We start from the raw sequence: 24910 nt of genomic DNA, 5'->3' as shown, positions 1-24910 counted from the left end.
CTATCTTTTTAAATCTAAAAGTCATTGATTTCTTTGCAACTGAACAAATAATGTAAACTTAAAATATATTAACCCTAAAATACATGTTAACGATTTTAGCTAGTTTTTTTCACCTGTTATTTTACTTTGGCACTTGCACCCTGTTTTCAATCAGTATTTTATTTTATTTTATTTTATTTTATTTTATTTTATTTTATTTTATTTTATTTTTATTTTACTTTATATAGAGAAAGTATTTTTCTTTTTTTCTTTTTTTTAATTTTAGTTAACACACAGTGCAACAATATTGATTTCAGGAATAGAATTCAATGATTTATCACTTGCATGCAACACCCAGAGCTCATCACAAGTACCCTTCTTAGTACCCATCACCCATCTAGCCCATCTCCCACCCATCTCCCTCCATCAACCCTCAGTTCGTTCCCTTATGGTTAAGAGTCTCTTGTGGTTTGTTTCCCTCTGTTCTTTTTCCCTCCCTTCCCATATGTTCATCTGTTTTGTCTCTTAAATTCCACATGAGTGAAATCATATGGTATTTGTCCTTTTTCTGATTGACTTATTTTGCTTAGCATAATACATTCTAGCTCCATTCACGTCATTGCAAATGGCAAGATTTCATTATTTTTGATGGCCAAGTTGTATTGTGTGTGTGTGTATGTGTGTTTATGTGTATGTATATATGTATATGTGTATATATATATATATATATATATATATATATACACCACATTTTCTTTATCCATCAGTCAATGAACATTAGGGCTCTCTGCCTAGTTTGGTATTGTTGATAATGCTGCTATAAACATTGGGATGCGTGTACCCCCTTCAAATCTGCATTTTTGTATCCTTTGGGCAAATCTTTAACAGTACAATTGCTGGATCATAGGGTAGTTCTATTTTTGGTTTCTTGAAGACTCTCCATACTGTTTTCCAGAGTGACTGCACGGTTTGCATTCCCCCAAACCGTGTAAAAGCGTTCCCCTTTCTCCGCATCCTCTCCCAACACCTGTTGTTTCTTGTGTTGTTAATTTTAGCCGTTCTGACAGGTGTGAGGGGGTATCTCATTGTGGTTTTGATTTGCATTTCCCTGATGATGAGTGACGTTGAGCATCTTTTCATGTGTCTGTTAGCCATCTGGATGTCTTTGCAATCGCCATTGTAAAAATTATTATATACCCTTTATACTCTGTGGGCTATTTGAGTGATGGCTGTTGCCAAGGCCTTAAAGAAGATATAAAGTTTATATGGATCTAAAATGGTGGCCCAGTCACCTTCTTAGTGTGAAATCAGAGCTAGCTTTAATACAAATAAAATGAGCAATTTTTGATAGTACATATCTGTGTCAAAGAGTAACCTTTACAAATTCTAAGGATTTGTAAGTAGTTGGTCACATGAGGGCAAATTTGCTTAATATAAGGAACTTAGAAGAATGTTGAGGAATGTTGCAAAGCAGCAAACCATAGAGAAATGGTGTGAAAGGGACAGGAAAAGGTAGTGAAAACATTGAATAAGAACCTTGATTTTTCACATTGGGACATAGAGAGCATCTCAATTCAGTATTTGTATCTGTGTATCTTTGCATGTGTGTAAAGTTATTTATCCCAAGAAGGAAGGTTTTCCTAGGGAGAATTATACATAAAATAAATGACACACTTTCTGGGTAGAGTTTATATAATATTTCATTAACAGTAATTCCTCTCAGATAAGGAAATTAGGAAGTAAATTTATGTTATTAGTTTATTAACAGGTTCATCAAAATTTATCAAGACAACTAGATTTATTAATTTGTTTGAAAATATATGTCTCTTGGGGCGCCTGGGTGGCGCAGTCGGTTGAGTGTCCGACTTTGGCCAGGTCACGATCTCGCGGTCCGTGAGTTCGAGCCCCGCGTCGGGCTCTGGGCTGATGGCTCAGAGCCTGGAGCCTGTTTCTGATTCTGTGTCTCCCTCTCTCTCTGCCCCTCCCCCATTCGTGCTCTGTCTCTCTCTGTCCCAAAGGTAAATAAACGTTGAAAAAAAAATTAAAAAAAAAAAAAAAGAAAATATATGTCTCTTTTTTTATTTTTTATTTTTATTTTTCTTAATTCATTTTTTTAAATTTACATTCAAGTTAGTGAGCATATAGAGCTTTAATGATTTCAGGAGTAGATTCCAGTGATTCATCCCCTATATATTAACACCCAGTACTCACCCCAACAAATGTCCTCCCTAATGCCCCTTACCCATTTAGCCCATCCCCCCCACAACCCCTCCAAGCAACCCTGTTTGTTCTCTGTATTTAAGAGTCTCTTATGTTTTGTCCCCCTCCTTGTTGTTATATTATTTTTGCTTCCCTTCCCTTGTGTTCATCTGTTTTGTATCTTAAGTTTCTCATATGAGTGAAGTCATATATTTGACTTTCTCTAACTAATTTTGCTTAGCTGAGCATGATACCCTCTAGTTCCATTCATGTAGTTGCAAATAGCAAGATTTCATTCTTTTTGATTGCTGAGGAATACTCCATTGTGTAGATATACCACATCTTCTTTATCCATTCATCCATCGATGGACATATGGGCTCTTTCCATATTTTGGCTGTTGTCAATAGTGCTGCTATAAACATTGCGGTGCATGTGTCCCTTTGAAACAGCACACCTATATCCCTTGGATAAATACCTAGTAGTGCAATTCCTGGGCCATAGGGTAGTTCTGTTTTTAATTTTTTGAGGAACCTCCATACTGTCTTCCAGAGTGGCCACACCAGTTTGCATTCCCACCAGCAGTGCAAAAGAGATCCTCTTTCTCTGCATCCTTGCCAACATCTATCTGTTGCTTGAGTTGTTAATTTTAGCCATTCTGACAGGTGTGAGGTGGTATCTCATTGTGGTTTTGATTTGTATTTCCCTGATGATGAGTGATGGTTGAACATTTTCTCATGTGTCTGTTAGCCATCTGATGTCTTCTTTGGAGAAGTGTCTATTCATGACTTTTGTCCATTTCTTCACTGGACTATTTGTCTTTTGGGTGTTGAGTTTGATAAGTTTGGATTTGGATTTTGGATACTAACCCTTTATCTGATATGTCATTTGCAAATATCTTCCCCCATTCCGTCGGTTGCCTTTTAATTTTGCTGATTCTGAAAATGTATGTCTCACATATTTGGTTATGCTATTCCCTTGCAGAATTTCTCAAATTCCTCTGTGAAAGTTTGAACCTTAAAAAAAATCGATTTCACTTTTAAAATGAGATAAGGCCGGGGCGCCTGGGTGGCGCAGTCAGTTGAGCGTCCGACTTCAGCCAGGTCACGATCTCGCGGTCCGTGAGTTCGAGCCCCGCGTCGGGCTCTGGGCTGATGGCTCGGAGCCTGGAGCCTGTTTCCGATTCTGTGTCTCCCTCTCTCTCTGCCCCTCCCCCGTTCATGCTCTGTCTCTCTCTGTCCAAAAAATAAATAAAAAACGTTGAAAAAAAAATTTTTTTTAAAAAATGAGATAAGGCCAGGAGCATCTGACTCTTGGTTTCAGTTCAGGTCATGATCTCACAGCTTCGTAGGTTCGAGTGCCTCATCGGGCTCTGCGCTGACAATGCAGAGGCTGCTTGGGATTCTCTCTCTCGCTAGCTCTCTCTGCCCGCCCCACTCGTGCTCACTCACTCACACTCTCTCTGAAAATAAATAAATAGGTAAACTTTAAAAAAATAAAATGAGACAAACCCATACTCTCAAAGAGAAAATGACCATTATTCTCTGTATTTCTTTGTTGTACTTGCAAATAGTCATAGTTTTAAATATAAAATGTATATGGGTTTTTTTTAATGCTTAATATTTCCAAATTGTCAGCATTTGAGGACTTTTTTAATTTCCAACCAGTAAACTTCTACTTAAATTGTTACTTAATTGTATTACTTATTAGTTAATCCTTTGTCAAAAAGAATGTACATTTATATTTGGTGGGGACACATTTCCCTCATCTTGGACTCCAAATTAAATTTCATAAGAGGTGATTTTTATTCAGGATATTTTCAGCAGTTCAAATTTTCTACCTATTCAAATTTTTCATTCATTGTAATGAATGTTAGCTAGATACTCTGTTTATATTTCTGATTGTCTTGATTTTAAGGTGTTATATCCCTGCAGGTATCATAATTATATAATTATCTCATTTTAAAAAAATATTTGTGTATCTACTTATTTATTTTGAAAGAGAGAGTGAGTGGGGCGCCTGGGTGGCTCAGTCGGTTAAGCGTCCGACTTCAGCCAGGTCACGATCTCGCGGTCCGTGAGTTCGAGCCCCGCGTCGGGCTCTGGGCTGATGGCTCAGAGCCTGGAGCCTGCTTCCGATTCTGTGTCTCCCTCTCTCTCTGCCCCTCCCCCATTCATGCTCTGTCTCTCTCTGTCTCAAAAATAAATAAACGTTAAAAAAAATTTAAAAGAATAAATCAAACGTTAAGAAAAATGGTTGACTGAAGGAAGTCTTGTTATATATATATTTTTAAAAGGAATAGCTGTGTCATCATATAGAAAGACCATGTTTACAAAGACAATATGACGTGTTCTCACTGTTTGATACCTATTTCCAAATGCTTTGTTTTGTCAAAACTTGGTGTTTTACAAATGTTGGAGTGAGTAGGGATGTTTCCTCATTACCATTTCCACTGTCGATTGTGGTTTTCAGGAAGACAGCCTCTGGTACCTGAATTCATACGTGTCTAAATTTACTTATTTACTCATAAGGTACAAAATGATTAGCTAAGATAAAATGGAAAAGCGAACTGAAATAAGTTTTCTTTAAGACGTTTCGTTCGTCCATTTTATGGTCACAGGTTTTGTTAAGCCCCTATTTTGCTTTTCTTAACGAAGAAAACACTATCTGTTTGCATTTGTAGATATCCAACTCTGATTCTTTGTGTCACCTGGCCGCATCCTCTGATATCTCGGAAATATGAGAAGTTTAGAATGTCTTATAATACCTATTTGCTAGTGATATTTTTTAATTCAGTGCTTAGCAGTTGTGAAAATAATGGAGGGCTTGTTTTGTATTTTAAAAGTATTCCCTAAAATAGTCGTACCTCTCTTGGTCTAGGTTGTAGCAGCCACAGTTTCATGTTTGAAGTTTTTTTTGTTTGGTTTGGTTGTAAAGGATAGGATAAAATTCTCATCCAGCTTGGGGCAGTTGAGTAAATTCGTTACCAAGCAAACACTGAAAAGCCTGACTGTTTGTTAACTCTGAAGGATCAAATATTTAAGCTCATAAAGAAACCAGAACCTAGAGGCGTTATTCAGGAAACAGTTTTTAAGGTGGCAGAGGAGGAAGCATCAGTTTGGAAATAGAAGGAAGAAGGAGTTGGCTGAGAAGTTCAAAGCCGAGACCAAAACATTGTGCTGACTTACACTTGTGTGCTGAAGGCAAGCTTCATGCAGGGAATAAAAAATCAACATAGTGATTGATATTGCATATGACTTAGAGACTTTGTATGTGACAAAAATAAACCCAGTGTGCTCTGATGGGAATCTCAGACGCTCACACTAAATAAAATAACTAGAGAGTTTGAAAAGACTGACTTACAGGATCAGTACATTATGCCATCAGACTTACGGGAAGAACTTTCAGGAGCCAGATAGAGGAGTGTGATGGTCTAAGAGCAGAGTAACTAGTGAGTGAAGATCTGGTACAGCCCTGATGTAATGGAACTTGATGTCCCTGGGGATGAGTAAATAGCAGATTCTGCCCTTGAGGATGAAGCGGCTAGGATCAGAGTATGTTTGATTGACACCTGTCCCGGATATGGTTAATCCCATTCAGTTCTGCTCACAAAGACTATTCGTTAAGGAAAACCAAGAAATAAGCCTTGCCTTCACCCTGTCTTGTGAAAGTGACAGATGCATAAACAGATCATTTTAATTGTTCAGTGCAGAAAACGATAGAGCAGTATACGGGCCGCTTAGTATAACCTGGAGATGTTAAAGAGGGCTTCCTTGAGGTGCAATCTGTAAGTTTTTGAACGACGTTAGGAGTTAGCCAGATGAAGACAAGGCCGAATATGGGGCTAGTGGAAGCATAAGCTAAGGTTTAGAGCCAGTAAACAGCATGAAACTAGTTGTGTGTTTGCCTAGCTTGTTCTATCGACATTTGGGGGGCTAGCTGATTATGTGCTGTGGGAGACTGTCCTGTTTGTTGGAGGACATTTAACAGCCTGCCTGGCCTCTACCCAGCAGGTATCAGTAGCAGCAGTATCACCACCACGACAGTTGTGACAACTAAAAATGTCCTGGGACATTGCAAATGTCCCCCCTGGGGGGACAGAATCACCCCTGGTGGAGAACCAGTGACCTGAGCTAAAATGTAATTAAGTCAGGACTGGAAATTTATATTCTTAAACTCTGTGCCTTCACGTTTTCTTTTCTATTTCCTTAGTTCCTTTAAATTTATTTTAAAATCCCAACATCGAAAGAAAATTGTTTCCAATTCTTGTTCAAGATACAGAGGAGAGGATCATTATGCAGCTAGAGTTCTAGGGGTAATGGGAGTTGCGATCAGAACAGTACGAAGCTGAGGGAACCGGATAAAAGATAAGTACAGTAACCCAGAAATCGAATATATAGAGATTTTCAGCCAGTTACAAGAACGTCAACATTTAGAACTCCCTCTCCCTCTCTCTCTGCCCCTGCCCCCGCTCACTCACACCCTCTCTCTCTTAAAAATAAATAAATTAAATAAATAACCATTAAAAAAAAAAAGAACAGCAAAGTTTAGAACTCCTCAATAAATAGTTTTAATTCTCCCAACAGCCGTTTCAGCACTGTGTCCAGATTGGCAGTACAATTTAAATTATGGAAAACTTGAGGGGTGCCTGGGTGGCTCAGTCAGTTAAGCGACTGACTCTTTTTTTTTTTTTTTTTAACGTTTATTTATTTTTGAGAGAAAGAGCGTGAGCCAGAGAGGGAGAGAGAGAGAGGGAGACACAGAATGCGAAGCTGGCTCCAGGCTCCGAGCTGTCAGCACCGCGCCTAGCCACCCACTCTTGATTTCAGCTCAGCTCATGATCTCATTCATGGAAGTGAACCCTGTGTCGGGCTCTGCGCTGACAGCACAGAGCCTGCTTGGATTTCTCTAATTCCCTCCCTCTCTCTCTCTGCCCCTCCCCTGCTCACACCTGCTCTCTCTCTCTCTCTCAAAATAAATACATTTTTAAAAATATGGAAAAGCTGAAAGTACATAGGAAAACATGAAAATGACTAGCTGTCACACGAAGGTGAGAAAATGCAGTTTAGCATTATAATCATTTTGGCCCACGAGGAAAGACAGACTCTGAGCCATGTACTTCTAGAATTTGAAGAATCGTTGGTCTAAAGTTAGCATCCGGGTCCTTTGAAGATTGAGAAAATGAGACTTCGATCGTGGAAAGATTTTAGGACTAGATGTAAATAGTCTAGAAGATCAGCAAACTTACTTTAAAAACTCTTCAAAGGATAAGCCAGGCTTATCAGTATGCAAGTGTCGGAATGATAAAAACAACTTCTGATTTTAATGAATTTTTCAGTTGTTTGCATATAGGCACGTGTATTACATATACCCGTATTTATCAAAGTTAAAGTCTAAACTCTGGTTAATGTAAACTGTTTCCAGTTGTGCTGGCTCTTTATTCAACAGCCACTAGGTGGTAGGGATACAAGTATGAATACTATTTAGCCACTAGCTTCAAGGAGGTCATAATTTTTACAGGTAAATAGATCTACCACTAACTACAGTTGTATATTTAAAGGACACTGTGATAGATTTATAAATCTCTTTGTATTAAAATCACGTTGAATTAATGAATTTTACTATAAGCACAATGAATTCGTTTGAGAGGGATAAAAGATGATTAAGGACCAGGGGCACCTGGGTGGCTCAGTCGGCCGACTTTGGATCAGGTCACGATCTCACAGTAGTTCACGAGTTCGAGCCCCACCATCTGGCACGCTGCTGTCGGAGTGGAGCCGGCTTCAAGTCCTCTTAACCCCTGTCTCTCTGCCCCCCCTCCCCCACTCATGCACATGCACTCTCTCTCTCTCAAAAATAAATAATAAATATTTAAAAAAAAAATTTAAGTCATGTATAAAATAGTTGGGTTATTTCTAAATTTTTCTTTTCTTTTTTTTCCAGGTCCCAAAACAGTTTTTTTCTGGGCTCCAATTATGAAATGGGTAAGTCCTGAGTTTTGCAGAAGGTACTGAAAAAAAATATTCTTTAAAAGGAACTTATTAATTTGAAGTCACTTTTATGAAGAATGTTCTTTTTTAAATGTTCATGGTCTGGGGGCACCTGGGTGGTCCAGTCAGTTAAGCCTCCGACTTAGGCTCAGGTCATGATCTCGCAGTTTGTGAGTTCGAGCCCCGCGTCGAGCTCTGTGCTGACAGCTCAGAGCCTGGAGCCTGCTTGGGATTCTGTGTCTCCCTCTCTCTCTGCCCCTCCCGTGCTCACACTCTGTGTCTCTCTCTCAAAAAAAAAAAATTAAATGTTCATGGTCTGTCTGGAGATGATTTCATGCAAATAATCTTAGATGTGTCATTTTTACTGCATAAAGCATACCACCTACTTGAGTTCTGAGCTTCTTAGATGAGAGGCCTTCTAGGAACATATTTGTTATCAAAAAGCTTATATAATTGTGGGCCCTAGAAACTCGAAACTTCATTCTAAGATTTTATGACTAAGTAAAATGAACTAACCAGAACCCCCCAAATTAATTTTTATTATTAATTTAGTATATGAACTGACGATACCAACACCAAAATACAGGCAAGGAAAGTTTAGTCTCAAAAAGTAGAAAAAATTATCCTACGTATCATACGTATCATACCTATTTGGTACATGGTAGAATCCAGAACTTCTGACTCCCAAGACCAGTGCTTTTTACCTGAGGCCAGAGTTTTCATTCCCGAAGTTCTCCTTTAGCTGAAAATAAAAAGAGACGGCCATGGAAATAGTAAAGCAAATCACTGATTTTTATGTTGAAAGGGCCGGTTTTGGCCTACAGCAGTGCTTCTCAGTGTCATCCCTAGACCTGTAGTATTGGCCCTGCCCAGCAACTTGTTAGAAATGCAGATTTTAGGGGTGCCTAAAATCAGACTTCGCCTCAGGTCATGATTCCCCTTCACCCCCTCTTTGTGGGGCGGACTCTGCTGACAGCTCGGAGCCTGGAGCCTGCTTCGCATTCTGTGTCTCTGTCTCCCTCTGCCCCTCTCCTGCTTGCACTCTGTCTCTCTCTCTCTCTCTCTCTCAAAAATAAATAAACATTAAATTTCTTTTTTAAGAAAGAAATGCAGATTTGGGGGCTCCGTCACAGATTTGCTAAATCTGAAACTCTGGGGATGGAGTCACTAGTAATTTTGCCAAGTGATTCTGATACCTTCTAAAATGTGAAAAGTACTAGTCTGTAGGCTTTTTGTTCTTTTAATTGTGGCAAACGACACATAAAATTTGCCATCTTAACGATTCTCTTAGTGTCAAGCACATCCATTCATTTGTTGATGGACACTTGAGTTGCTTCCGCCTTTTGGCTATGGTGGATGATGCTGCCGTGGACAATGGCATACAATATCCGGTCCAGTTCCTGCTCCCAGTTCTTTGGGGTATGTACCCAGAAGTGGAATTGTTGGATCAATATTATTTTAAGCAACTGCCGCGCTATATTCCACAGCGGCTGCACTGTTTTTACATTCCCACCAGCAGTTCACAAGGATTCCAATTCCTCCACGTCTAGCCTGCCAACACTTGTTACTTTTGTTGTTGTTGTTGCTTTATAATAGCCTTCTTCATGGGTGGAAAGTGGTAGCTCGTTGTGGGTTTGGTTTGCATTTTCAAGTGTAATTAGTTATGCTGAGACTCTTTTCATGTGTTTATGGACTATTTGTATATCTTTGGAGAAATGTCTATTCAAGCCCTCTGTCCATTTTTTAATCAAGTTTTTTTTTGTTGTTGAGTTGTAGGCTATTTTAATTTTCTTAAATGTAATGTTTTAAATCGTTAGAACACGGGCGCCTGGGCGGGTCAGCCGGATAAGCATCTGCCTTTGGGCTCAGTTCATGATCTTGCCGTGAGTTCAAACCCCGCGTCGGGCTCTGTGCTGACAGCTCACAGCCTGGAACCTGTTTTGGATTCTTGTCTCCCTCTCTCTATGCCCCTCCTCAGCTCGCACTCTGTCTCTCTCGGTCTTTCTCTCAAAAATAAATATTAAAAAATTTTAAAAATTAAAAAAAATTGTTAGAACAATTTCAGAAACTCAGCTATACATCTAAGTAGTTGAGAATGCTAGAATTGGCTGTCCCTTAATCTTATGGCCTTAGGTAAATTAAATCTGTCATTTTGTCCCCTTATTTATAAAATGACTAGAGTAGGTTAGTGTTTCTGAGCTGCATTTTATACAGAACTACAGAGCAGTTATTTTTTTACTTATTTGTATTGTTAAAAAACAAAATTCAACCAAGTAAGCTTGAGGGGTTTTATTAAATGATTCATGGATGAGACAGCATCCCATTTAGCGAATGAATAGAGAAGGAGACTCCCCAGGGCTACAGAAAGAGTAAAGTTTTTGAAGGCAGGACAAAGAAGTCATAAACAGGAAAAAAAAGATTATCTCCAGGTGAGGTCACCTTCACTTGGGGACAAAAGAGTCTTAGTAGGTGAATTATTCTTTGGGGATGGGGAGAGGGCCTATGCTGGAGAGTACCTCATTGGTGCTGACCAGAAAATTCCTAACTGACTAGTTAAGACAACCTTTCTGGGGGAGGTTGAAAGTGCAGTTACATTAGGTATTAGTGTCTTGGCCTAAGTGATGCCATTTTGGGCCTGTGGTTGTCTTTTTAACGGTATTTTGCAAAACCCTCCCATCAATTAAAAAAAAAAAAGTTTTAGGGGCACCTGGGTGGCCCAGTCGGTTAAGCTTCCAGCTTCGGCCTCAGGTCATGATCTCACAGTTCCTGGGCTCAAGCCCGAGCCCCACATCGGGCTCTGTGCTGACAGCTCAGAGCCTGGAGCCTGCTTGGGATTCTGTGCCTCCCTCTCTCTGTGCCCCTCCCCCACTCACTCTGTCTCACTCTCAAAAATAAACAAACATTAAAAAAATTGTTTTTAAGTTTTAGTATGTCATCTTTAATGCTTCTGCTCACTCTAACCGTTAAAAACTAGCTTTATTGGGGCGCCTGGGTGGCGCAGTCGGTTAAGCGTCCGACTTCAGCCAGGTCACGATCTCGCGGTCCGGGAGTTCGAGCCCCACGTCGGGCTCTGGGCTGACGGCTCAGAGCCTGGAGCCTGTTTCCGATTCTGTGTCTCCCTCTCTCTCTGCCCCTCCCCCGTTCATGCTCTGTCTCTCTCTGTCCCAAAAATAAATAAACGTTGGAAAAAAAAAAATTAAAAAAAAAAACTAGCTTTATGGTCCGAGAGTTCTGTGTCAGTTCAGCCATCTGTCTTGCGTTGTTTCTTACACAGACGCAGCATGTTCGTTTTCCTGTTTCACACCGTTTACAGCCTTTACCTCTTGTGTGTGTTCACAGACACTCAGGGAAAGATACAGGATGTTACCAGGAAGTGCAGCTGCTATTCACGGGGCCAAAAAGCAAAGCACAAATAATAGGTAGTTATGTTCAGAACTACTACAAAGTTCATAGAGGGAGGGGAAAATGATACTGCTTTTTATCACCCATGTCTTTAGAGCCTTTTTCAGAATAAGTGCCAGTCACTGAGTTGTAGATAACGGTGCCTTAACTTCATCTGCTTCCCCAGCACTTCATTCTGATTTTCTTCCTGACTTGATAACGTAATTACTAAGTAGTTTTCACTCACTTTCAACTTACTAAAGACCAGAATCATGTACATTTACTGATGTTTTTCCCACAGAAAGATCTTTTTTTTTTCTCCTTTTCATGTGACTTAGTTAAACAGACATTTGATCTATGTTTTTGTTGTCCTATAACTGAATGCGATTCATCAACGTAACTGTACACTAAATCCCATTACAAGCCTACGTGTATTCCCCGGAGGGCTAATTGAGGTTTGGTAATCCACCTCCGTCTATGTGTATACCCCACTTCCTCATTAAGCAAGTGAAAATTGTTCATTCGTGTCCCCATTCCTGTTTGGTAGAACGCCATGAGTAGGGCAGGCTCGGGGCGCCTGGGTGGCTCAGTCAGTTAAGCATCCGACTCTTGATTTAGGTTCAGGTGTTGATCTCACGGTTCATGAGTTCGAACCACACGTCGGGCTGTGTACTGAAAATGCAGAGCCTGCGTGGGATTCTCTGTCTCCCTCTCTTTCTGCCTCTCTCTCTATCTCTCAAAAATAGATAAATAAATAAACTTTTTTTTTAAATATAGGACAGACTCCTCACAAGAGGCTCAGGACAAGAATTCGAGGGTCCAGACTGAATTTTTTTTAAATGTTTATTTATTTTTGAGAGAGAGTGAGACAGAGTGAGCAGGGGAGGGGCAGAGAGAGAGGGAGACACAGAATCCGAAGCAGGCTCCAGGCTCCGAGCTGTCAGCACAGAGCCAGATGGGGGGCTCGAACCCACAAACGGTGAGATTTGTGACCTGAGCTGAAGTCAGATGCTTAACCCACTGAGCCACCCAGGCGCCCCCAGACTGAATTTTAATGTAGACTTTTATAGCAAAGGCTGTCTTGTAAGCTGTCTTACTAATATTTGTAAACATGCATTCACATGAATTACTTTCCTTAATAAAATGGGATTCAGAATCCTAAGGACATGATTGAAATTATTCCACAATAACCATTAAGGATAAGATTTGCTTTTATTGTTCATTCAGCCTCACACATAATTTTGTGTCCGGTTTGAATAAATATATGAATATATGAATATATCGAATATATATTGAATGTATTGAATATATGTTAATTCCCGTGGCTAGCATGGAATTCCAGATGCTGTTTAAATGGTAATGGAGACTGTAGCAGTGTAGTTGCTGTGAGATAATGGACAAAATACGCAATGAAGAACAGCAGAGCCAGGGCAGGCCCTGCTTCGGTTTCCCATAATGCAATTTTTATGAGCTGTGCAAATGGTTAATGTAAATGCTGATACCTGCAGAGCAGAAATAGAACAGTTGAGGGTGAGACAGGCTAAAATGTCAGTAGAACAAGTTACAAAACAACAACAACAACACTTGAAATTTTTGGTGACTGACACTAATGGTCCCTTTGTAGGAAACCCAGTTAGTGTGATGTGTGATATGTGAACGTCCTCTTTTTTATTTTTTTTAACGTTAAAACGGGTTGTCTGTTAATCAAAATGCAGATCAAAGCAAAAACACCATTCAAAACTAGTATGATACTAAAAAAAACACTAATGGAGAGTGTATTACTATTTTCTATCTCTTCTGTGTCAGCACTGAAAATTATATAGTAACTGTATGTCTATAAAGTGTAATTGATTGCTTAACAATTCTTTCTAGCACCGTTATTGAAAGAGTAAGAATGATTGACCCTATTTATTATAAATTTGGGTGTACTTTTGACTTCAAGTTTGTCACAACATAGAAGTTTATAGGATTTTATCAATAGCTTTGGTGTTTCTTCTGAAACATCGACAAAGGGTTTGAACAAAGTTTTGAAACATTGACAATATGATATACACCATGTGCCTTGTGGGCTCTCTGTCTCTTTTAAAAATATCTATTTTAAGTTCATGTTGAAATCATACATAGTCTTCTGATGATGGCATAGCAGCAGATGATAATAATTCATCTATGGTAGCCTGTCCATGACACATAACCGTTACTACTCCAGGGGACATATGTTCTGTATTAAGAATTTCAGACTATACTTTCAGACATTTAACTGTAGTGGAATCCTTCTTAACTACTTTTGTTGAGAGCAAATAATCATTGAGGTCAAAATGGATAATCCTAAAAAACAATGCTCGGGTGCCTGGGTGGCTCAGTCGGTTAAGCATAAGACTTCGGCTCATCATGATCTCACAGCTCGTGAGTTCGAGCCCCACGTCAGGCTCTGTGCTGACAGCTCGGAGCCTGGAGCCTGCTTCGGATTCTGTGTCTCCCCCTCTCTCTGCCCCTCCCCTGCTTACACTCTGTCTCTCTAAAATGAATAAACATTTAAAAAAAAAAACAATAGTTATATATCTTAAATATTTTCTTTTAACGTAAGAGACACTCATTTGCCGGTCATCTATAGGGCTAAAGCTTTTCTTTGTGTATGGATCCACTCATTTCCACATGTTCTGTTTTGGATGAATTATGCGGTAATGCATCCTGTATAATTTCCATTTTAGGGGCACATGGCTGGTTCAGTTGGAAGAGCATGCGACTCTCGATCTCAGGGTAGTGAGTTTGAGCCCCAGGTTGGGGGTAGAGATAATTTAAACAAACAAACAAAAAAAGTTTTTAAGAAGTTTCTACTTTAGTTTTGTTTAAAGCAAAGCAAGTTCACAGACACTTTTCATAATAGCATAAGAACAGAAATCTGCTGGATCTTTATGGCTTTCCCACCCAGTCTTTTTATATCTGTTTTGTTCTCAGCGCATTTGACCGCAGGCTTCAGCAACTTGCCTTTATTTAGTCTTTCCAGAGCAGTCGCTTAGTTTTCATAAAAATGACAACCTCTTTTGTATTTCATGTGATTCCCTGATAGTTCATTAAATTATGTAGGTTACATTAGGTTTAAGGACAAAGTTGACAAAAATTCAGTTCAACTGGTGGGAGCAAAAATTCATGAATGCAATACAGAATGAAAAACCATGAGTATCCAGCATGCCTTTGGGCCTCTGTTAGCTTGTTTACAGAAGGAATGGAGATCATTGGCTAGCCTGGGAAACTATTCTGTGAAGGTCACTTAAGAGAGCTTTTATCTTTGTTCATAGTCTTTTTGTACAAACAGGGTTATACTTAACTCTCAAATAATAGACCATTTTGTGTAGCTAATTTTTTTTATTTCCTCTTCTCCTTAAGAATAAATTAAGCTATTTTAAGATTATCCGTGCAGATTTTTAATACCTATTTGTTTGCTTTTCCATCTGGGACTATTTATGTAGATTAATTAATGGCTTAAAAATCCTGAGGGCTTTGCTGTCTCTAAGCATTTGGGAATTGGAATATTCTATAGTGGTATCTCATTTTTTTAACTCTCCTCTAAAAGTGTCCTAAGACTTTTTTTTTTTTAATAGAGGAGAAAATATTGAAGGAAAGAAAGAAAAAAGGTTTTTATACCATCTGAGGAATATCTCCCCCACCCAGTGGAGATAATCAGATGCCAAAAAGAACCGTAGTCCTGGGCTTTAGATAATTTGAAGAGCATTTTTTAACTAATGGAAACAGGGAGCTGACTTGAGTCCACTAAATGCCAGACTGTATTCGATTATCTGATACGTGGTCTCGTAATTTGATCTTCACCAGAAAAAAATCTGAGAAGCAAATATTACTAAATATTATTACCATCTTCCAGGTAAGGGTACTAAGGTTCAAAGAGCTAGATGACTGAATATACCATCGTGGTAAGGGGCACAATCAAGACTTGAAACCCCAGGTCTGTTTGACTCCAAAGCCTATGCACTTACACACTTACATGACCACCTTTAAAATAGCCGCTGTAGGGGCGCCTGGGTGGCGCAGTCGGTTAAGCGTCCGACTTCAGCCAGGTCACGATCTCGCGGTCCGTGAGCTCGAGCCCCGCGTCAGGCTCTGGGCTGATGGCTCAGAGCCTGGAGCCTGTTTCCCATTCTGTGTCTCCCTCTCTCTCTGCCCCTCCCCCGTTCATGCTCTGTCTCTCTCTGTCCCAAAAATAAATAAACGTTGAAAAAAAAATTTTTTTTAAATAGCCGCTGTAGATCTAACCTGGTATTTTCTCCGTATGTTGGAGAATATTTTACACAATCTTGTTGTTTATTCTAAACACTCTCTGAATAAAATCTATGTAGTTCTATTATTTGAATAAGCTTCATAATAAAGATGAAAACGAGTACAGACCTGCTGCCTCCTAGCCTAAGGCTAGTAATGCAGGAAAGGACAGAAAACTAACATTCCTTTTTCTCTGTTACTCTACAGACAAAAGCTGTCTGTTCTTGTTGTTAATAATAGTATTTACCAGGCACCTGTGCATGTTATCTCGTTTAATCATATTATCATTTTTGCAAGGGTAGCTACTGGTTTTCTCATTTTATACATGAGGAATTTAAGACCAAGTGTTATGTAATCTGACCAAAGTCACACAGCTAGCAAGTGATGGAGAATAGATTCACAGTGAGATTTTCTTTTTTTTTTTCTTCTTTTTTTAAATGTTTATTTATTGAGAGAGAGAACAAGTGCAGGGGAGGGGCAGGGAAAAGGGGAGGGACCGAATCCCAAGCTGGCTCCGCGCCCTCAGGGCGGAGCCCAATGCGGGGCTCAATCCCAACAACCATGAGATCAGATCCATGAGAGATCATGACCTGAGCCGAAATCCAGAGTCCTAAAGCTCAACTAACTGAGCCGCCTAGGCTCCCCACAGTGAGATTTTCTAAGCTAATTTACATAAGCTTAGAATGATGTGGAAGGAGAAAGAGAGCTCAAGACCTTTGTGGGAGAGAATAATTCCTAAGGTGTCCCAGAAAAATAAAGGGTATACTGTGAGCACACATAAATCATGACCACTGACTTCTTCTAAAAGAAGATGCTAGAATGTAGCCTATAGTGTTCATAGATCTGTGCAGCAAGCCTCAGTGTAATACGTGGACCCAGTAGGTCAATAGCAGAAATCAACCCCTTTGTTCCCCATTTCAAAGGCAATATTCCACCCCATAGAAGTAGAACAAATAGGAAATGGAAAAAATGCACATGGGACCTAGAAGAAGAATGGAGGAAAGATGATTAGGAAGCATTGGGGAGAAAAATCACAGGACTGTGGGTGAAAGTTAACAAGAGGCAAAATCGCATTAGCCATGATTTATCTGGTTGTACCCCTGCTTACCCACTTGCCCCCTTTTAAATCAGAATCGTTGCCTTCTTGACCTACTGACTTTATTAATTCAAAACCCTTTGTACTTGACTTGAATTTGTGTATAAATTCACAAGTATGTCTGTGTTCTGTTTAGGAGCAAAGTCCTTTGCTGATTGATATTTTCCATGTGAGAGCATCTTTCAGAAACTCCATAAAACCTAAAAATAATTTCTTAAAGACATATTCTTTAGTGACAGCTAGGATTTGATTTAAAGTACTTAAAGGATAGGAGTGCCTGGGGTGGCTCAGCCGGTTAAGTCCAACTTCAGCTCAGGTCATGATCTCATGGTTTGTGGGTTCGAGCCCTTCGTCAGGCTCTGTGCTGACAGCTCAGAGCCTGGATCCTGCTTCGGATTCTGTGTCTCCCTCTCTCTCTGCCCTGCCCCTGCTCATGCTCTCTCTCCTTCAAAAATAAACATTTAAAATAAATAAATAAATAAATAAATAAATAAATAAAATACTTAACGGATAAAAGGGAAGAGGGGAGGTGAAGCAAATGTGGCAGAATTTTAACTCTGGGTGATGTGTATGTAGGGGTTCTTTGTACTCGTCTTTTATTTTGTGTAGGTTTGAATTTTTCATCAATAAAGATCATTTTATTACATATTCTTATCTCTGCAATAGAGCAGCATAACCAAGCATAACCAGCATAACCAAAGACTCATTACTGAACTTTCTGAGTGATGCTGATGGTAGGGTTTTAGTAGGATGATTACATAACAGTGTTAAAGACACAGCAGGGAAGAAATAACCATGTATCCTTTGACATTAAAGAAAAATTATCCAACCAAGAAACTAAAATTATAACAGAGCTTTTCAGATACTTCCACTTTTAGAAAAGAATTAACACTGACCAAAACATGAAAGGAGGACGCTATACAAATTACATAAATGCCTAAACAGCTTTTAGGCATCCACCACACCAGTGGTTTCCAACATGTATGAAGAATATATCATTTTGGGGGCGCCCGGGTGGCTCAGTGGTTGAACATCTGACTTCAGCTCAGGTCATGATTTCGCGGTTCAGGAGTTCAAGCCCCCATCGGGCTGGCCGCGATCAGCACAGAGCCTGCTTCGGATCCTCTGTCCCCTTCTCTCTCTGCCCCTCCCCCATGCTCATTTTTCCTCTCTCTCTCAAAAATGAATAAACATTTTCTTAAAAAAAGGAATATATAACTATGGGATATCTGGGTGGTCAGGTCAGCCAGTTAAGCATCCATCCAATTCTTGATTTCAGTTGAAGCTACAAGCTCACAGTCATGAGATCAAGCCCTGTATCAGGCTCTGTATGCTGAGTGCAGAACCCTCTTGGGATTCTAATCTCTCTTGCCCTCTCCCTTTGCCCCTCCCCCACTCATGCAAATTTTTTGAGAGCCCCCCCCAAAAAAAATACATATATATATATATATATATATATATATATATACATAATTTCATATGTGGAAAAAAGTATTATTTGTTAGAATACACACACACAGGGGCACCTGAGTGTCTCAGTTGGTTAAGAGACTGACTTCTGCTCAGGTCATGATCTCACAGTTCACGAGTTCACGCCCTGCGTCGGGTCCAATGCTGACAGCTCAGAGACAGGGAACCTGCTTCAGATTCTGTGTCTCCCTCTCTTTTTCCCCTCCACTGCTCATGCTCTGTCTCTCTCCTCCCTCTCTCTCTCTCAATAACTTTCAAACATAGTTGCTTTTTTAATGAAATTAAAAAAGAATACGCACACACTACTAATTTTCAAATATATGAGGCCACTTGATGTGGTTAACAAGACACAAATGCAAAAAGCAGCCCTGAACTCATTGTAGTTTTTGGTGACGTATATGTTTTCTTAATGCGCGGATACTAAAATCATAGCTACTATCGTGGAAATCTCTGAAACTTTATGTGTTATTTAAAATGAAGAATCATTGGGGCGCCTGGGTGGCTCCGTCGGTTGAGCGTCAGACTTCAGTTCAGGTCACGATCTCGCGGTCCGTGGGTTCGAGCCCCGCGTCGGGCTCTGGGCTGACGGCTCAGAGCCTGGAGCCTGCTCCTGATTCTGTGTCTCCCTCTCTCTCTGCCCCTCCCCCGTTCGTGCTCTGTCTCTCTCTGTCTCAAAAATAAATAAACATTTAAAAAAATAAATAAATAAATAATAAATAAAATGAAGAAGTATTACTGCACACTCATGAGGCTGTTTTTCTTGCTGTGTGTTAATGTGTCTCTCCAGGGCCTCGTGTGTGCTGGGCTGGCTGACATGGCCAGACCTGCAGAGAAACTCAGCACAGCTCAGTCTGCTGTTCTCATGGCTACAGGTAAATTAAATGAGTATATTCCCTGTTCCATTTAGGGCATTCAGTATTTTTGTTTTTGTCTTACATCAATTTATTTAACGGTTTAATGTTTGAAACGCACATGCACTCACACACAAAGGAATTAACAGTGTTCTCGTTGGGCAATTAATTATTCGATAAGAGGGTTACTGTGAATAAGTATCTGCGTGGGTTTTTGGTTTGTTTGTTGGTTTGTTTGTTGGTTTGTTTGTTTTACCACGAACATATTTTTGTAAGTAGGAAAAAAAGTTAGTTAATATTCATTTGCCCTGTAAAGATTCCCTGTTGATGTAAGAACTGCATATTTTGTGTAACACTGAATTATAGCAACTTTATTAAAGACTCAAAGCATAGCTTTTCTTTTATCCTGCTTTATGTTGTCATGATCTTATAATTATGTTGCTCTAATACAGAATGTTCAAAAGATATTGCAGCAGTACCTGTGCTTTAAGAAAAAAAAAAAATCTTTTGTTTCAACAGGGTTTATTTGGTCAAGATACTCACTTGTAATTATTCCAAAAAACTGGAGTCTGTTTGCTGTTAATTTCTTCGTGGGCGCAGCGGGGGCCTCTCAGCTCTTTCGTATTTGGAGGTAAGCCCACCACAGGTGTAAAAAGAGAAATCTGCCTCAGAAGCCACCCAGATGGCAGTGCGTTTTTTTTTTTTTTTTAAGATTCATGTATGATGTTAAGATGGAAGAGGCCTGAAGCAGAAATTTCTAGAAAAATCTGGGGGCTTAAGCTCAAAGTGTTAAGCAGTATGTTTGCTACATAGGTTTCAAATCTGACTGTGTATTATCTAGAAATACAGCCCATTCATAGAATCTGTCTTAAGACAACAGACGTGATTTACGAAATACTAAGTAATTTTCTCCATGAACGTTTTAAATGCTCGCTTTCAATTATAGATAATAAAATGGGGGTGGTTATGTAGTGGTTGGAAATGATGTTTGGCCTGAGGCTTCGGGTCTTGTCAGAAAGTATCCTATGAATAGTTTTAAAACTGTTTGTAGGCGTCCCACATTTTCGTCTCACTCCACTTCATTGTGCTTCAGAGATGTTGCGCTTTTTACATATGGAAGGTTTGTGGCAACCCTGCGTCGAGCAAGTCTGTCGACACCATTTTCCCAACAGCATTTCTCCCTTCGTGTCTGTGTGCCACATTTTGGTCATTCTCACAATCTTGTGGTGCTCTGTGGTCAGTGATCTTTGATTTTACTGCTGTCGTCGTTTGGGGGTCCACGAGTCACGTCCAAATGAGGCCGCGAGCTTCACTGATGAACGTTGTGTGTTCTAACTGCGCCGACTGGGCCATTCCCCCATCTCCCTCCCTCTGCTCAGATCTCCCTATTCCCTGAGACCCAACAATAGTAAAAATAGGCCAATTAATAAGCCTACAGTTTGCCTCTAAGTGTTCAAGTGAAAGGTAACAGATGCACGTCTCTCACTTTAAGTCAAAAGCTAGAAATAAGTAAGCTTAGTGAGGAAGGCAGGCTGAAAGCCGACGAGATAGGCCAAAAGGTAGGCCTCTTGTGCCGAATATTTAGCTACGCTGTGAATGCGGAGGGAAAGTTCCGGAAGGAAATCAAAAGCGCTGCTTCAGTGAACGCACGATCGATAAGAAAGCTTAACAGCCTCATCGCTGATGCGGAGAACGTTTTAGTGGTCTGGACAGAAGATCAAACGGCCACGACGTTCCCTGTAGCCAAAGCCCAATCCAGAGCAAGGCCCTCGCTCTCTTCAATTCTCTGAAAGGCTCAGAGAGGTGAGGAAGCTGCAGAATAAAAGTCTGAAGCCAGCAGAGGTCGGTTCCTGTGGGTCAAGGAAAGAAGCCGTCTCTGCCACATACAGCGCAAGGTGGGGCAGCAGGTGCTGGCGGACAAGCTGCAGCCAGTTACCCAGCAGATGGAGCAAGATGACGAAGGTGGCGACGACCATAAACAACCCATCTTTAATGTGGGTGACACAGCCTCCTACTGGAAGAAGATGCCTTCCGGGACTTTCACAGTTACAGAGAAGTCCGATACCTGGCTTCAAAGCTTCGGAGGATAGGCTGACTCTCTTGTTAGGGGCTAATGCAGCCGGTGACTTTAAGTTGAAGCCAGTGCTCATGCACCATTCCGAAAATCCTGAGGACCTTAAGAATAATGCTCAGTCTCTTCTGCCTGTGCCCTAGAAATGGAACAAAGCCTGGGTGACAGCACCTCGATTTACAACGTGGTTTACTGAATATTAAGCCCACTGTGGAGACCTGCCGCTCAGAATAAAAGATTCTTTTCTTTTTTTTTTTTTTTTTTAATTTTTTTTTCAACGTTTTATTTTATTTTTGGGACAGAGAGAGACAGAGCATGAACGGGGGAGGGGCAGAGAGAGAGGGAGACACAGAATCGGAAGCAGGCTCCAGGCTCTGAGCCGTCAGCCCAGAGCCTGATGCGGGGCTCGAACTCCCGGACCGCGAGATCGTGACCTGGCTGAAGTCGGACGCTTAACCGACTGCGCCACCCAGGCGCCCCTAAAAGATTCTTTTCAACATATTCCTGTTCATGTACAATGTATCCGGTTACCCTAGAGCTCCGATTGAGATGTACAAGATTCACGTGTTTATGCCTGCTAACACAACATCCATTCTGCAGCCCCTGGATCAAGGAGTCATTTTGATTTTCAAGTCTTCTTATTTAAGAACTATCTTTTGTAAGGCCATAGCTGCCATAGAGAGTGATTCCTCCGATGGATCTGGGCAAAGTAAATTGAAAACCTGGAAAGGATTCACCATCCTGGTACCGTTAAGAATAGTCATGATTCATGGAAAGGTCAAAATATCAACATGAATAAGAGGTTGGAAGAAGTCCATTTCAATCCTCGTGGATAACTTGGAGGGGTTGCAGACTTCAGTGGAGGAAGTGACTGTAGATGTGGTGGAAACAGCAAGAGAACTAGAATGAGAAGCGAAGCCTGAAGATGGGACTGAATTGTTGCAATCACAGGGTTGAATGGATGAGGAGTTGCTTCTTACGGATGAGCAAAGAAAGCGTTTCTTGAGATGGAATCTGCTGGTGAAGGTGCTGTGGAGATTGTTGAAATGACAGCAAAGTACAGTATTTAGAATATTACATAAACTTAGCTGATAAAGCGGTGGCAGGGTTTAAGAGGATAGACTCCAGTTTTGAAAGAAGTTCCACTGTGGGTGCTATCGAATGGCATCATATGCCCCAGGGAAATCATTTGTGAAAGAGTCAGTTGACGTGGCAACTTCGTTGTGGTCCTGTTTTAAGAAAACACAGCCACCCCAACCTTCCGCAGCCACCACCCGGGTCAGTCAGCAGTCATCAGCGTTGATGCAAGATCTTCCACCAGCAAAGAGATTACGACTTGCTGAAAACATAGATGATGGTTAGCGTTTTTTTAAGCGATGTTTTTAAATCAAGGTATGTACTTTTTTTCTTAGACCTACTGCGATTGCACACTTAATAGAATACAGCATAGCGTAAATGTCACCTTTATATGAACTGGGAAGCTAAAATATTCATTTGAAGATTCATTCACAAAATATTCATCATCGTGGTGGTCTGGAGCTGAGCCCACTATGTCTGCGAAGCTTGTCTGTACTCGGTAGTTAATATTGTCACTGACCGGTTCACACTCTGCCTCGAGCTCATCGTAGATGAAGGCTCCGGCTTCGCTTGAACCACAGAACCTTCCTAAATTGCAAAACAGTGCTCTTTGGCTAAAAAAAAAGTAAATGATCTCCATACTAAAGAAACGGACAATATTCAGTTATAATTTGCCTTCCTTTCAGAAGGCGTTCTGTCCTTCATTTTTCTCATCTTTGCTATCCTAGCTTGACACGTGAACCCTTTCATTATCCTCTAGCACAGAATGGATGGATGATGAATCACTCACTCATTCTACCGCACAGCCGACAAGCATTTTTAGAGCTTACTTGTATCGATACAAACTTCAGTCTGTGCGGTGACTTTCTTCACGAGTATTTTTCTCATCCGCCGTTGCATTTTAACCTTACATTAAGCCATAATGGGAGGGCTGCAGACACGCTGAATGCAACATTTGGAATTATTATCTCTAAAGTGGAAACACAGATACGGTTTGACAAAAGGATTTTCGGCACTGTTTGCAGTCACAACAGTAGATTGGGAGATTTAGCTCAAAATATAAGTGTTGGACTCTGGAGCATTTAGACAGGCACCATGGGATATTTGAAATCAGAACCTTTAGAGAAATCTGGGATTCTGGTAGACTTCGTGGAAAAAGTTACTTCTTGTGCTCTATTCTCCACCCTTATAATCTGGGACAGAATAGTAAATGAAGCTCTGGGTGCTGTAGAAGGGAAACACTCTGACTTGGTGGTTAATTCTTCTTCGGATTAATGAGAATTGAAGAAATAGGCCTTAGCTTTACTATTCTGTTAACCCAGTGTCTACAAACTGCTAAAAACTCAGTAGCCTGTCAGCATCACAAAAGTCTATTTCATTTTTTAAAAAGTGTATTTTATTTTTAGTGCCTAGGATCTCATTCCCAATTTATTTTATTCTTAGGAAAGATGTTCCATGATTATAAAGTTCCAGATGACCACATTTTGCCAAATTTTATTTGTATGTTCACGTGTTTGTTACACTGTTATAATTCAAGAATGAAAATACCAAAGTAAGACTTTTGTACAGGAAGCTATTTGTCAGTTATGTTGTTGAAACTTTTTGGCAGTTGGAAGCCAGATGCAAATAAAATCCTTAGGTCACTTTCCCTTCTGCCTGTTTCAGCCACAAGCCCCTGAGAAGATTGTAGCTAAAACGATACAGCCTCTTAACTAGTGAGGAAGGAGACAGGGAATATGCTTCCCATTCCCTTCTTATTACATAGTTATCTATGGTGATGCATCATTATTCTTTTTCTGTTTCCTTTATAGATACAACCAAGAACTAAAAGCTAAAGCAAACAACTAAGAGTTCCTGACCACCCGAACAATCTAGATGTGGACGTAAAACCACTGGGACTAATTTGATTTATTATTTGGTTATTGATGAGGTGATATTAACCGTGCTAATGTTTGGAAGCCATAAAAAAAAAAAAAAAAAGACTGTAAACTGGGGGCTGATACTCAATGTCACAGAAAAATAAAACAAACTTTTAATAACAGCGTTCCTTTGTATATGACTTAAGGAATGTATCTATGGCTATTGGTAACATTTTTTTTCTACTCTCTGCCGCAAATAAATCATACTTGCTCCTACATACCCTTGGCTTTCTTCTGTACTACTCAACCAGAGAGAGTTGAAAGGTTCAGTTCTCTCTTTTACAGGGAAGGGTGGTGAACTAGCTAGAAGTAAAAGGAAATAGAGCTAAAGAGAGTGAGAAATGGGTAGTGGAATGCTAGCAATTCTTGTATGGCTACAGAGTAACAAAAGATTTCTCAGTTATTGAATTACAGTCAATAATTGATAGAATGTGGCCGAAAAGGCTCTCCAGCCCCAAATTGGAATCCCAGCTCTATGGCTTATAATCTATGACTTCGGGCAAATCAAAGTGCCTACTAGAATGCCTGGAACATAAGTTGGCTTTCTTTTTTTAAATGTTTTTTAAGTTTACTTATTTATTCAGAGAGAGAGAGAGTGCGCACAGACCAG

At 40.2% G+C, this 24910-nt stretch overlaps 1 protein-coding gene across 2 annotated transcripts in view; it reads left to right on the top strand.

Annotated features, from left to right (window-relative positions):
- MPC2 (mitochondrial pyruvate carrier 2) overlaps nucleotides 1-24518 on the top strand; it is a 31923-nt gene extending 7405 nt beyond the window's left edge. For both annotated transcript variants that reach the window (XM_043567666.1, XM_043567667.1), the window contains exons 3-6: nucleotides 8120-8160; nucleotides 19170-19254; nucleotides 19753-19864; nucleotides 24193-24518. In XM_043567666.1, coding sequence (XP_043423601.1) covers nucleotides 8120-8160; nucleotides 19170-19254; nucleotides 19753-19864; nucleotides 24193-24229 — 275 coding nt within the window. In that variant the 3' untranslated portion in view covers nucleotides 24230-24518. The remainder of the gene's footprint in view (nucleotides 1-8119; nucleotides 8161-19169; nucleotides 19255-19752; nucleotides 19865-24192) is intronic.
- Nucleotides 24519-24910: the final 392 nt, after the last annotated feature.

Source organism: Prionailurus bengalensis, chromosome E4, assembly GCF_016509475.1.
Source record: "Prionailurus bengalensis isolate Pbe53 chromosome E4, Fcat_Pben_1.1_paternal_pri, whole genome shotgun sequence".
Taxonomy (NCBI): domain Eukaryota; kingdom Metazoa; phylum Chordata; class Mammalia; order Carnivora; family Felidae; genus Prionailurus; species Prionailurus bengalensis.
This window is presented reverse-complemented; position numbering and strand designations above follow the sequence as displayed.